A 14,464-nucleotide genomic window follows, 5' to 3' on the forward strand; every position below is an offset into this window, starting at 1 on the left:
TTAAGCTTTCAAAGTCAAGAAAAGTCAAGTCTGTCTGTCTCAGATGTGAAGCTGCATCGGCTCACACTTGCAGCAATTTGTGCAATACACAGGCACAGGAGAGCAAGGCTTTCAAACACAGCAGCTGCACAGATGGCTGGGGTAAAACCAGTCCGAGCAAACACCAGTCACTGGTACTGCTGGAGGAATGGGTAAAGAGGGAACAACTGCACTTACTGCACTGATACACAGCTCCACAGGCAGCGCTGCTAATCCTTGCTCCTCTCACCTCAAGCAGGTGGCTAGGGAACTGACCGATGCACTCCTTTTTGGATGGATGTCACTGACTCCTTTATCTGCCCTTCCAGTGCTATCAGCAGCAGCTATCAGTATCGAACAGATGCAACCCCAAACCCTGTCCTGCATTTTGCTGCAATGGCAACTTCAGGAAGTTGCAAGAATCTAAGAACAAAGGCAGAGCAGCTTATGGCAGCGGGCATGAGAGGATTTACTGAGGAGAAAACAGCAGAACAGCCAAGACAAAAATGTCCTGCTTAGCCTATTTTTCTCCATTCAAGACACATCTCATCTGTTCCTTCTGTGAAGCATAAAATAAGCCAAGCTCTCAACTTCATTTCTGACTGGGAGTACCATTAAAATTAGAGGTGCAACTGTTGAGACAGCTCCTCATAGAACGGTCATAGCAGTAACAGAGTAAAATAGACATTACTTTTATTCCATCAAGTTTTGCCTTACTGGTACAAGTTTTGTAAGTGTATTAGACTTGCCTAACAGAAGCCAGATTTTTTCCTGTTTGAGTTACACACAGAAACCTCCCAAAGGTTTCATGAGTGCAGAACTACTGCACCACAGTGCAGACTCTGGAAGAATCACAGAATCACAGAATCTCTAGGTTGGAAGAGACCTCAAGATCATCGAGTCCAACCTCTGACCTAACACTAACAGTCCCCACTAAACCATATCCCTAAGTTCTACATCTAAACGTCTTTTGAAGACTTCCAGGGATGGTGACTCAACCACCTCCCTGGGCAGCCTGTTCCAATGTCTAACAACCCTTTCAGTAAAGAAATTCTTCCTAACATCTAACCTAAAACTCCCCTGGCGCAACTTTAGCCCATTCCCCCTCGTCCTGTCACCAGGCACATGGGAGAACAGGCCAACCCCCATCTCGCTAGAGCCTCCTTTAATATACTTATACAGAGTGATAAGGTCACCCCTGAGCCTCCTTTTCTCTAGGCTGAACAAGCCCAGCTCCTTCAGCCGCTCCTCATAGGACTTGCTCTCCAGGCCCCTCACCAGCTTCGTCGCCCTTCTCTGGACCCGCTCAAGCACCTCGATGTCCTTCTTGTAGCGAGGGGCCCAGAACTGAACACAGTACTCGAGGTGCGGCCTCACCAGAGCCGAGTACAGGGGGACGATCACCTCCCTAGCCCTGCTGGTCACACTGTTTCTGATACAAGCCAGGACGCCGTTGGCCTTCTTGGCCACCTGAGCACACTGCTGGCTCATATTCAGCCGACTGTCCACCATCACTCCCAGGTCCTTCTCTGCCTGGCAGCTCTCCAGCCATTCCTCTCCCAGCCTGTAGCTCTTCTTGGGGTTATTGCGCCCCAGGTGCAGGACCCGGCACTTGGCCTTGTTAAACTTCATACAGTTGACCTCAGCCCATCGGTGCAGCCTATCCAGATCCTCCTGCAGAGCCTTCCTACCCTCAAGCAGATCGACACACGCACCTAGCTTGGTGTCATCTGCAAACTTACTGAGGGTGCACTCAATGCCCTCATCCAGATCATTGATGAAGATGTTAAAGAGGACCGGCCCCAGTACCGAGCCCTGGGGGACGCCACTAGTGACTGGCCTCCAACTGGACTTGGCTCCATTTACCACAACTCTCTGGGCCCGGCTATCCAGCCAGTTTCTAACCCAACGAAGCGTGCGCCAGTCCAAGCCAAGAGCAGCCAGTCAAGAAGCTGACAAGCAGTTGCCTCCAGCATGCCAAAACCCTCCAAAGCAGACACGGAACATATCACAATCCCAAAGGAGTTGCTCCACAACTGTTAAGTTTTCACAAATTGCTAAAGGCCTATCACAAACATCACAGCACAGAGAAATGAGGTTTCCCCCTAGGTTGTCCTGCCAGGCTTCACATAAATGGCTTAAATAATAAATAAATCACAAACTGTTTGGTTCCTCTCAGATGCTGTCATGCACACACCTCAAACTCCTTCTATAAAGTGACTTCTGTGGGCCAACAGCATGTTTGCAGTATGTTGTCCTGCTAGGCCTGAGCTTTACTAAGAGTTCACAGAAGCTCAGCAGATGATTTCAGAGCCACAGCCACAGGATTTGGACCTTGTGGCAAAACCCAAACCAGGCACTGCTGGCAGCCCGCTGAGCTCCCATCCTGCTGGGTGTGCTGGGGTAACCTGGCATGCAGATCTCTTCTGGTAACACCTGCACAAGGGGAAATGCAACCGCTTACCTTGTGCTGTGACACACCATGAGTCAATTAAACTGTATCCTCCAGGATAACGGCTGGAGTGCGACCCTGCCCTCAGTAACCAGCTCAGTAACCAAGCGCGTTCAAACATTTCAAGACCAAGATGGGAAGCAAGGCTGGATGTACTGTAATTATTCAGCTTTCTACTTTCAAAACCAAGAAAACGATTAAAGTTCCATCTGCAATTCAACTTGTATTCCATTCACGGTGTCTTTTTTTTTTTTTTTGGAAAAAGACAGTGTTCCTTTTTAAAACAAAAAGCCAGCTGAAAAGCAATGCAAACTCTTGCAGTACTTCAGCAGATTAAGTTCCACCACCCCATACAGGTTTATCTCTGCAACAATAGCAAAGTATCAGCTACCACAGATATTTCAGTTTCACATTTTATCAGTTTCTGCTCAGCCAATGCCCAGCGCAGGAACGATGCTCAGTTACTGAGTAGGATAATTTGGTCACTTTCTCTGACCTCAGGAGGTCTGCAGACACTTCACAACCAAACTGCAGCTCTAGTAACTCTATTTGCATTCCCTGCAGACTTTCTTTTTTTTTAAACGAATAGGACTAAGAAAAGCCTAGATACTAATAAATCAAGAGGAAACGCGAGACCACGCTCTCCCAAGGGACAGAAAACTCCCCAATCTTACTGAGTCCTGAATCTCGGTTACACTAATTATGAAGAATTCAGTGAATTATTTAACAAGTTTATTTATGCAGCCTTTTGGGCCAATTATTTAAAAGCATTAGTCCACATAAGCAGTACAAATTCAGCTAGATTTTGAGCACACTCCCTTGGAAGTGGTGCAGCTAACGGGAGCTGCCAGGCACTGACCCCTTGTGATGATCTCGCCTGCAAAGCAGCAGGGAAACATTTTAAGTTATAAGAAAATAAATTACGGGCTATAAGCTAGCCTTGAAAGCATGATTCTCGTTATGATTATTACTGTTCTCCCAATGTTAACCTTGGCTGGAATTAAAATAGAAAGTTAACCCATCCATTTTTTGGAGCAGACAGTGCTAATACTTCCCTGAAACTACAGGGAACCAAAACGTTTCACAGCCCAGGTGGGAGCCAAAGCAGAGATCTTCTCAACAGGCAAACACCTGAAGTATTGCAGGACCAGCAGGAGTTACTTTAGTCTGTAAACAGAGGCATGAAGACTATAAACACTTATTTACTTCAAAAAGAAGATGGAGTTCAACAGAGATCAGTCAAGCTTGGAACAAGCTATGTTTACAAATGCAAAATGCACTTTTAATGCGAAACACCAGGATTTAGTTTTCTATATTCCCAAGAGACACAATAATAAAGACAGAAGAAAACTCCTCATGCTAGCAAAACATCGCTTTGCAGAAAACAGGAGTAGAAATGATTCAAGAAGGGAACTTGTAAGTTTGCTCCAACACCATAGTTTAAGTATTTCAGTGAGGATCTGTGTGCTGTGATATTAACACGAAGCAAAAAGCATTGCAATGTCTTCCAGAGACAAAGTTATCCAGAACATTATCAATGACATGCAGCATTGCTTCCAGCGCCTGCAGTTTTGCCAGCTACGAATAACTGAATATTTACAAGAAGTCAGCCAAGTACACGCACTTCAGCTAGGAAGGATGAAGGAATAAAAATCCTATTACCCCTACAAATCCCGCACACAAATTATTTCTGACTTAAGTCTCTCCATTTGTGCACCCGAGAACAAATAAGAAAGTGGCAGCGTACGGTAATTGGCCTACACTATTTTCACAAATGGAGAAAATGAAGTTATACAGGAGTACCTGTTTGAAGAAGGCTTCAAAACAGTAATTAGAACAAGTGACCTTTTTTTCTTTTTCCAAAGAGATGCTGCAACAACTTGTGCATTAAAAAATAAGAAGAAATACTGCTAAAAGTCTTATAAACAGCAGATATACGATCAAATGAAGTTTTGATGAAGGATGCTGCATCCTTGCCAACAGACCCACCACACAGCATGGGAGGAACCTCTGAACTCCAGTGCCAGATTCCTGTCCACACCACCAGCTCTAAATCAGATGAAAATCAGTAGAAGCCAAAATCTGTCAATATGAGAACTGTAAGAATCACAAGAAACTAATTCAGGACCTTAAATTAGTGTTCAGACACAACTGGAGATCTCAGACTTAATTCAGAACCAGCAGCATCCTCAGGAGAGAGGAAGGCTCCTCCTCACAAGTAGGATGTATTAGAAGTGCACCACCGAATGCAGCATGGAGAGCCAAGTTTCCTTGCCACGTGAAGCACAGTATACAAAACAGAAAAAGAAGTAGGCAGAGCACGATGTACCAAGTTCAGCTACACTAAAGCTAACTTCTGCACCATTATTATTCTCAGCTACCTGTCATTCCCATGTTTCAAGCAGAGTAAAGGCACGCAAAGCAGTGTGGCTGCTCACTATCCCAGCCGCTTCTGATTTCAGTCAGTTCCTCTCTTCTTCCTCCCCCAAAGGCACGCACCACTAGTTACTTAGGTACTTCCTCTTAGAAATAAAAGAAAGCACCGGGTCACCTGAAGTGACCCCTGTCCTCCCCAGTATTCACTGGGTTGGGAGCAAATAGGTAGCTTCATACAACTTTTTTCCATATAGGCCTCGGATGGCAGACATGCGGGAAAAAAAAATGTAGAAAATTTGAGAAAAAAATATTTTCTCCCACTCCAAAATTATCACTTCCCTCATCTGTTAGAACAAGATAAATGGAGGTGGAAAAAAAAAAAGGCTCAAAACCAAGCCCAAGCCCATAGCCACAGCCGTGGGCATCCCTGGGCCTGCGATCAGGTATTTCAGGGCTGCCCCCACCCATCCCTGGTGACACTCCAGTGGCATCCAGAGCACCAAAGCCCATGGGAAAGCCGAAATCCCTCCCCCAAATGACTCAAACCAATTCAAATTCAACACTCGAGCGGAAGAAAACTTGAAGCAGCGGTGTGCTTACAAGGCAGCAGGAGTTGAGGTGCTGACAGGCCGCCTCCTTCCTGAGGAGACTTAGTCTGTTTGAAACTGTTACAGCACGCACGCCTCAGTAAAATCCTATTTCACGCTTACAGGTGCCACACGAGCATCCAAACCGCTCTTTAACTGCTGTGTTAGAAAGCCTCAAGTCCCTTTTCTCCTGTGTAACTGGAACCAGGTGGAGCTTGCCTCCAAGCACAAGCCATCGCCTGCATTAACACCAGCTCCGTACCTGCGGCCAAGCTGTGGCCACAGAGGTGTTTGCTGGCAGCCTGGGCACCACGGGGACACCTGCCCCGCTGCCCCCAGGACACAGCAGCAGCAGCGCTGAGGATTTTAGGGAGCGCTTCCCACTCCTGCCAGGCGCTACTGACCAAATCCAGCCCCCACAAAGGTCCCAGGCACAAGGCGCGTCGCCTCACAATAACTGCGGCCGCAGATTACCAGATTTTGGGCACTTTATCCCCCTCGGGCACTCGCAGGTGACCCGGCGGAGCAGGAGCCCGACCCCAGCCCCTCGGGGGGCGCCCCTCAGCCCGCTACTCACAACTCCACCATCCACTGGCCCTGCAGCACCAGGCTCCAGTTGGAGCCGCCCAGCACCCGCACGCGGCTCCGCAGCTCGCCGGGGCTGCCCACCGAGGCCGAGGAGGAGGAAGAAGAGGAGGAGAAGGCGGCGGAGGGGCCGAGCGCTGCCGCCTGCAGCAGGGCGGCCGCCGCACACAGCCACCGCCCAGCGCCGCCGCCCGCCGCCATTTTGCCCCCGCCCGGGCCCAGGCAGTGAGGGCGGGCGCTAACGGCCGCGGCGGGGCGGGGCGGTGAGGGGCGGCCCCCGCCTGAGGCGAGGAGGCGGCACCGGGGCTTCGTGGGGCTCGAATGTTTTTTTTTGGGAGCTTTCTCGTATCGGGGCGCCCACCCCCGTGTTTGGTGCCAAGTGAAAGGGCGAGCTCAGGGCGCTGTTGGCCGCCAGCGCTGTCCCTTCGGGTCTGGTCAGCCCAGCCCGTTATGTTCCGTCAGGAAGCCAGTGCCCGACCCCAGCACATGCTTTAGCCCAGCCCAAGTACAGGACTCCACGTTTCGTTGCTGGTTTCAGTCAGATTCCTCTCAGCACCGTGCCTTTTAGGGTGCCCTGGTCTCTGAACGGCAGCCCTGCCCCTGAGTGCAGTGCCTGCACCCTCTGCTAACGGGGATTAGCACAGCCAAGCTCCAAAACCTGGTAAATCGACCAGAATAAAGCGGAGAAAACCACTGTAAAGGTCTGATCTGCTTTCCTGCCGCATACAGGCTGTAGTCTTCAGCCAAGATTTCAGAAAATTCCTACTTGGCTTGTGATGAATTCTCTGAAAGTTACTCCACAGGTTAGTAAGCCCTGTTGTGAAAACATTTACACAGGTTGCTTGGGTTGGTTGGGTTTTTCTCCCCTGCTTGAGGAAATTTTAAGACTTAACCACCATTTTGTCACACGGCCAGTTTGTCTAACGAGGCTCCTTTGCACTGTTCCCATTTTTTCTCTGTAGGAATTTGGTAAATTTGATCAAACCATTCCATAAAGCCTGGCCTTTATTAGGCCTTTATAGGTCTGGCCTTTATGGACACCCAAGTGGACTCAGCATTAGCACCTGGGGACAAGCAAAAGACAGCTCCTAATCAGGAAGAATTTAGAAGCAGCTGAGGGCTTTCACAGTTCTTCCATCACTGAGCGAGCAGGGAGACGGGCCTGCCCATAGCACTACTCACACTATGCAGAAATGAAACATCAATAGCAATTTTCCTCACTTGCTACTGTGTAAGGCTAGGTCACATCTCCCAATGATTCAGCGATGACTTATATTCTCTCTTCACTAGGTATTCAAAAACTACCTGCTGCTACCAAAGAAGATTTTTCACTGATAGCTTCCCAGCATTGAGAGCCCTGTCTTTGTGAGCTGTAAGCTTCCTGCTGCCACAATTAATGCCAGCTGAGAATTGAAGTAAGTAAGAGCCTCATGGAACACATACCTTCTGCTATCTTCCATGCAATACACAGAGACTGAACTCAGTCTCAATATTATTTTTTTCTAATCCTTTATCCTTTAGCTATTTTTGTGGTTTGTAAAAAAAAAAAAAATCTAATTTATCAGTGCCCTTCCTTCTTGAGTAAATAGTTTTAATGTTGAATGTGGTGTTTTAAAAATATTTAGACCTAAGAGTATTTAGATGTGAACTAATGTAGTGAAGAGAAAGAAATACGGTAATAGAAATTATTTGAGAAGACATACTTAGCTGAAGTTTCCTTGTGATAAGACAGTACAGGAAGGACTTTTCCTTGCTGCTCAGTAAAAACTGGGGAAGCCTGAGGGAAATACAGTGTTTTTCCTATAAATTCTCTGAGGATAAAGAAAAAAGTGATTGCCTAAAACTGAAAGAAGTTTGAAAGGTGGTGGAGGGATTCATGTGCTGGAATCAAATTAGGTGAATTTACATGACATTTTGATGATGTGTGAAAGGAAGAGTTAAAGAACATTTTATTGTGTGATACAAGGTTCTGAATAATTATATTTCTGTCCTCAAAGAGCATGTGAGTGAGAGAGGTGACAAATCAGATCTCCATGAAGTAGAGAAGGGGAAGCATGTAAAATGATGGCCCCAAATATATGGGGAGATTCCTATGAATTCAAAAGGACCAGGAAAGACTGACTTCAGAATGAGGAAGGAAAAAACTGTAGGGTACATCTAAGGAACTCTTCTCTACCAGTTAATATAGAGCAGGTTTGGAATTAATTGCAAGCCACATTCAGCATCGAGAAGGTTTGCAGTTTAGGCAAAGTCTGCTTGGGAACAAGGGTAGAGTTGCTTTCATTTCTAAAACAGAACCGAGTGTTCCTGAAACAGGGTAGACATGGCAGAGCACTGTTAATCCCTCTAAAGTAGGTCAAGCTTGCAAAGATACACCTCATTTGAACCTGATTAGGAGCATGAAACGGGAAACAGGTTAAAAAGGGAGACCAGTGGGGCTGAACAATTAGAAAAGACAATTGTTTGGACCAAACAATTTATTACTTTCCTGGTTACTTTAATCACTCTGTGACAAAACTTGTTCTCCTTCAGCTTCACTTTGCTTCTGTTAAACCTGTACATCTTCAACTTTCACCCCCGTTTGTGCTTTGCAGCCATCTTAAGAGAAAGATACTTTTCCAACTTCTGTACTCCAACTTCTGTTACAGAAAAGGTTTGGATGTCAGTTTAGGTTTTGTCTGTTGTTGGAAGCGTGTCCATTAACCACTGGTAGGTTTGAGAGAGAATTTGGAAAATGGGATTTATGAGTTCACTTCTGTAGCTCCTTGTTTTAATAGCACAAAGCCAAGATGAGATACTAGAAAAACTAAGGAGCTGAAGACAATGTCCTTCAGATGGAGAGGTCAGTTTCTTCAGACTCCAACTCAAAAACTGCTTTAGGGGTGGTTTAAGTGGTGGTTTAGTAATCACACTTATCTGCTGCTTCTTCTGCTACAAACCTAGCAACAGAAGCCAATTTTTCATCTTCCTGCATTCACAGCCGAGTATATTATTTTAAATCTTTAGTACACATTATCAGGGGAAGCTGCTAAAGAAAGTTTCTTTTCAGTAGCAGGAGGACAGGGGATTAAAAGGAGCTTAGAGGTGATGGGTCAGTATAGACCTCTTCAGGATACAGATTTGTTTTGATTATAAAATGCAAAGCTGTATTACAGTATGTAAAAAAAAATAGTAATAATAAAATAAATAAATAAAGCTGGTAGACCTGAATGAAGGGACAGATGCAAACAATGCATCTTCCTTCTGCTCTTTGGTACTGCAGGTATTCGTATCACAAATATTACAAATATTTCTGTACTGGAATGCTTAGTTACCTTCAGAACCAGTCCCTAATCTACTCAGATGACAACACCAAATACATTTTTTCCTAGACGTCTCTAACAGTAATTTCTGTGTTTCTCCGGAAGGTCATGAGAAAAGTTGTCCTGTGTGCACTGCGAGTATTTTTCATATGTATACTGTTTATGTTCATTGAACTGCAATTTACACTTCTGCGATTGTGTGGCTTTCCTCTAGAAAAAAAAGGGAATTAAAAACTCATTGATATTAGGTGTGTGATATAAAGGTATATTTAGATGACTTTTCTCTCTAAGATTATTTCTATTAGGTTTATTTTCCACTTCATTGAAGGCCGTCCTATTATTAATTCACATGTGCTTTTTGTGGTAAAGACAAGTATTCAGAATTGTTGGTGTTTTATTGTATGCCAGGATAGATTTGTGACACTGCCTAAAGCAGAATAAATTATTGTAACACTCATTTTTCCCAATATATGCCCAATCTCAATATCCATTTATATTTTCCTGTTCTACACTCAATTTCCAGAACTACCTATCTAGACTTCTAGAATTTATTTTTAAAAGATTGATTATTAAACTATAAAATAGGAATTTAATGTCATACAGGCAACAGTAATTGATATTTCCAGTTTTAATGTGATCTTTCCCTGTACCTAATGAAATAACGTTTGCAATATATTTTTTACTGTGTGAATCGCAAATGAGTTTGCAACTTTCTCTAATTACTTGACAAATTAAAAAGAATAAACTGTGTTCAGAAATAAGTATTCTATACATGTTCTAGCACAGATTTATTAACCCTAAAGCATGTCTTTTTAATGGAGAATGCTTTGGTTTAAAATAGATCAGTAAATACACCACAGCACTGCAATTAACTGATTCTTGGAAATGCACAGGAGCTTTGCTTTCGATATCTATTTAAAGTGAATCAAAACTTTTATACAAGGGTTTGAGCAGGAATGTTCATATCTGTCCTTCATAAATCAGACGACAAAATTCCCTGGAATGTTAAAATAAATGTATAAAGAATTTTCTTGTTCATATGAGTCAAGTTTGACTGAACCTCATCTAATGGCTGCCCACCAGAAGGTAAGTATATGATGACAACAGGAAGTCATATGTTGCACCTTCATGCAGAAAGTTACAGAGGATACTGTACCTATAATGCTTAAAGTTTTGTGTTTTTTTTTTTCCTAGTTAAATGTAGTTTCCAAGAACATCTCTGACTAACCTTGAGGTTTGTCATAATACGTAAATATGAAGAACTATAGTTGTTCTGTCACTCTGATTCAAAAATACTCAGCATTGAAAAAAATTCAGTTGTTATCAAAATAACCCTGATAACTCTTTTGTTGTTTATGCTTCTTATACAGGTAAGTTAATGACCATCACAATAGGTGCATTAGTGTGTGCTAACAGTTATGTCCTGCCTTCTTGCATCGCTGCTCCTGATCTTGTAACATTAAAAAACATAATATAAAAAATATGCTTTTTCATACTGTGTGCATTTCCAACTACAGAAGATACTTGGCTACTGAGGTGAAAATTTGCCAAAGGCTGAAAAAACAAAGCACCAGGGTACTGGTGCTCAGTATACTTCTGATGGTCAAAGGCATCCATCTCCAGGGAGCAGAGATGCCAAAGAAAACCTGGTTCAGGAAGCATATGATGCCTGTGTGGGAGCTAGAGAAACTGCTTGCTTGCTGGCTTTGAAAAGATGACTGCTGCAGGAGAACCGGGACAGAAAGAATGAGATTTGGAACCAGAAGCCCAGCCTGTTCCTGGTGAAACGTCTCTATTGGTATCTTCACATATCTACCAAGACATAAAATGGACAGGCAGGAAGTCATTTGCAAGCCTTATGTAATATCCAGTCCTGCAAAGAAGCGCATTCTGGGGGGTTGCTCTACCCACACAGCACTCCACCATGCAGGCATGCCTCCGCATCTTTGCATAACTCAAGCTTAGACCTCCTACAAGATCATCTCCCACCTCTAGAGCGCATCTGTTCATTTTCTGCCTGTCAAACCTCTTCAGAATTTAAAAGTTGCAAGTTGTAAGAGATAGAGAACAAGCTCGCAAGTTTGAGTACATCAGTTCAGGACAGATCTGATAAGAAATGTTTTTATTTTTATTTCTAAAATGGAATTCTGCTGCTGGGTAAGGAACTGTCTCTTGCAACATATTGTTCCTCAACAATAATAAAAAAAAAAATCTAAGGCAGAAGTACAATTCTCTTTTTAGATCTGACACCTCCAAAGCCTGATATATGTGGATGGGTGAGCTACATGAAAAGGTATTATTAGGTTTTTATTAGATTATGATGCAAGCTCAACCTGGCTAGGCACGTCAGACTGTAAATCTAGTGCAAACATCTATGGCCAAATTTCATTTTCATTCATGGTGATGTTTGACTGCAGACATTATTCCTTTCTGCTGTAAAACTGGTTCCATTCTAACAACTGTTAGAAGGGCAGAGGTATGTGTAGGGCAATGTTTATAACATAAACAGTCATTGATGTAAAACGATTCTGACTGTGCTCCTGAACTAAATCACAAATAATGCTTGTAAAGGCAAAGGAATTATTCTTCCTTACAATACATGAAACCAAAGTTCAGGCCTTTATCACAATAGAGGGTAAGGCTTGTTGGATATGGCACGGATATTTATTTATACATGTCTTTTTACCATCAGTGACTTCTTATATCTGAGATAGCTGCCAGAAGGGAGCAGAAAGCAGGCTAAGTGTGGTATTAAAAGAATTAATCAAACTGTTGAAGCCAGATAGACATGGACAACTTCCATTTTCAACAGGGACTGCACAAGAATTGGGTTTCTGAAAGCTGCACTGGGTACTGAAGACACTTGAAGTGCTTTTTCCATTCCAGAGAGTGACAGTCTCGGTAACAGTAGGCAGCTCTCTTTGCAGTGTGTCACACTCACTTTAAACCTGCTCTGAATGCTGCAGGAGCAAGCCAGTGAAGCAGGCTGCCCAAAGGCACAACACAAACCCAGGCTAAGCTCACAGATGTTCTATAGCAGAGTGTCTGTTGTGCACTATATAACAAAATCTGTTACTTTTGTTTGTTTTTCCTTAAAAAAAAGTCACAAGATTTCCATTATTTTCTGCCAAAAGAATAACAGCTCACCTGAGAAGATGGTGTGTTTGAGGAGTGAAGACTGGCATACCATAACCTAAGCTTTTGCCTGAAATCAGTTTTTGGATGAGTATTTCAAAGATGTTGCAGCAGAGCCACAAATCCAGATGCCATTGCACATAGATCTCAAGCCAAGCTTCCACATCTTCCAACCTGTGGGACTATCTTTATATAGAATTTATCTAAATTTAGTGCTGAAGATAAGTTACTTCTGATGAAGGCAGCAGGGTAAACATGAAACAAGAGAAATATTTCCCAGTACATTGCTATAGCTGCACTGCCTTTTCCAAGCTGGTAGTCAGTCTTTCCCACAGTAAGAAAATACGTCTTCATCTAAATGCAATGAAAAATATATTTCTGGCTCTCAGCTGAGCAGTTCTTAGGTATATTGGCTTGGTAAGTATGTCAGTATTTCAGAGGCTTCTGTGGGAATAGACTTCTCTAAACATTTTTGAATTTTGGTAAGTAATATTCATCTCTTCTTCACTATTACAGAACAGGTATGAAACCCTGTTCCTGGCCCTCCTGTTTAACTGGTGATTGCCTACATCTCTAAACATATTTCCACATACGCCTCCCATTGACCTGTGCAATATGTAGATCAAGAGAAATGGAGAAGTAATGCTATCAAACACACATACCCAGTAACCCTTTAAAGAAGGCAAATGAATACAAAAGGCAATGCAGGACACTGAAAAAAAAAAAAACAGTTATGCAGAGAAACTGACAGAAATGCAGCATGAAAGAAATGTAATTATGTAACTAGATCCTGCCATAGCTTTGCCTGTGTTATTCTCCTCATAATTCTGCCTTCTTTCCAAAGGACAACTTAAAATAAGTTACTTGAAAGAAGAATTACATGGCAATGTGATCTGAGTTTATCTCATCACTCATCTTGCATCTCTAGTGTCCAATAGACATTCCAGGCCATTTATCTTCCAGATAATGAACTCAAATTGTTCCTGGAATATTAGGAATAAGATCAGACATTTTCAGTCATAGCTGTAAATTCATTCCAGTGATTTTAGAGCAGTAACCTGTAAGAAAATTGGACATGATCAAAGAGTTTCTCTGCATTTAAGTGTAAAGCTGTCTGAGTTCAAAATTCTTGGTCGTGACCATGTCTTTCTCATAAATAAAAGCCAGATGAATGAAGAGCCTACCAACACAAGGTGATTTTCTTGCCATAGGCAGGATGGATCATCTCTGCAGTATTTCTGCAAAATGGAATGAGAAAACTACCTACATTTTATAGTAATTTATGTGGCCATAAAAATAGTTCTCTGCGGCACAAAGTAGCAGCACGTAGATCAATAGGCTTCTGCAAGGATGTATTTATGAATGCAACTCTGCTGGTGGTGACTAAATGCTCCTACGGGTGCAGAAGAGAATGGCCCACCCAGAGAACTGCTTCCAGCATAGTCTCCATCTGGCACAGAGCAGCCGCACAGCTCGCTGTGCAGCTGCTTCCATGTGACACTTGCCAGAGGCCCACGTGCTGCTGCTGTTGAAAGGCTCTTTTAGTCAGTTTGTCATCTGGGGGTTGCAACTGCCTTTCAAGTAGTGGGACAATCAGCCTGGGCCTGCTGTAGTAGTCTCAATTCAGAAAAAAAGACTGTTAGACTTAGCAGGACTTTTGCCTGAAGAGTTACGGTTGGGTTAGGCTACAGATTGTTAGACTGAGAAGTCGTATCGTTGCTGGGACATGAAAGAAGTCAGTGTAAATTGCCTGAGAGAAAGACTATACTCAAGCTTCCAGGAAGCTGAAGTTCTAGTCTTTGTTTGCCAAGGCCACAAAAATCTTCAAATACACCATCAGTGGCCAGTTATCTTCCCATGATTAAGCACAACATCCAAAGTGTCTGTAAATAGTTAAGCCTGTTGCAACTTTCAGACACGTGGTGTGGTTTGATAGTGAAGCTAACTAATGTAAAGGCCATGGACTTTTCTGTGGGGGCTTCCTGTGCGGAGCATGTGAGATCCAGTCC

The 14,464-nt window shown here is 43.4% G+C and overlaps 1 protein-coding gene and 1 long non-coding RNA gene across 4 annotated transcripts in view; one reads left to right on the plus strand and one right to left on the minus strand.

Annotated features, from left to right (window-relative positions):
* Positions 1 to 6,264, minus strand: part of TMX4 (thioredoxin related transmembrane protein 4) — a 24,154-nt gene extending 17,890 nt beyond the window's left edge. The window contains exon 1 of one of the 2 annotated variants that reach the window (XM_072035259.1): positions 6,011 to 6,264. In XM_072035259.1, coding sequence (XP_071891360.1) covers positions 6,011 to 6,219 — 209 coding nt within the window. In that variant the 5' untranslated portion in view covers positions 6,220 to 6,264. The remainder of the gene's footprint in view (positions 1 to 6,010) is intronic. The other variant, XM_005010833.6, reaches the window with a different exon arrangement.
* LOC106020200 (uncharacterized) lies at positions 6,254 to 12,357 on the plus strand. Of its 2 annotated transcripts, none has more exons than XR_011807957.1 (3): positions 6,254 to 6,821; positions 7,309 to 7,433; positions 10,691 to 12,357. It is a non-coding gene; the product is annotated as an uncharacterized lncRNA (long non-coding RNA). The 2 variants fall into 2 exon arrangements; XR_002406558.4 differs by having other exon boundaries at positions 6,255 to 6,821; positions 10,838 to 12,356.
* Positions 12,358 to 14,464: the final 2,107 nt, after the last annotated feature.

Source organism: Anas platyrhynchos, chromosome 3, assembly GCF_047663525.1.
Source record: "Anas platyrhynchos isolate ZD024472 breed Pekin duck chromosome 3, IASCAAS_PekinDuck_T2T, whole genome shotgun sequence".
NCBI classification, from domain to species: Eukaryota; Metazoa; Chordata; class Aves; order Anseriformes; family Anatidae; genus Anas; species Anas platyrhynchos.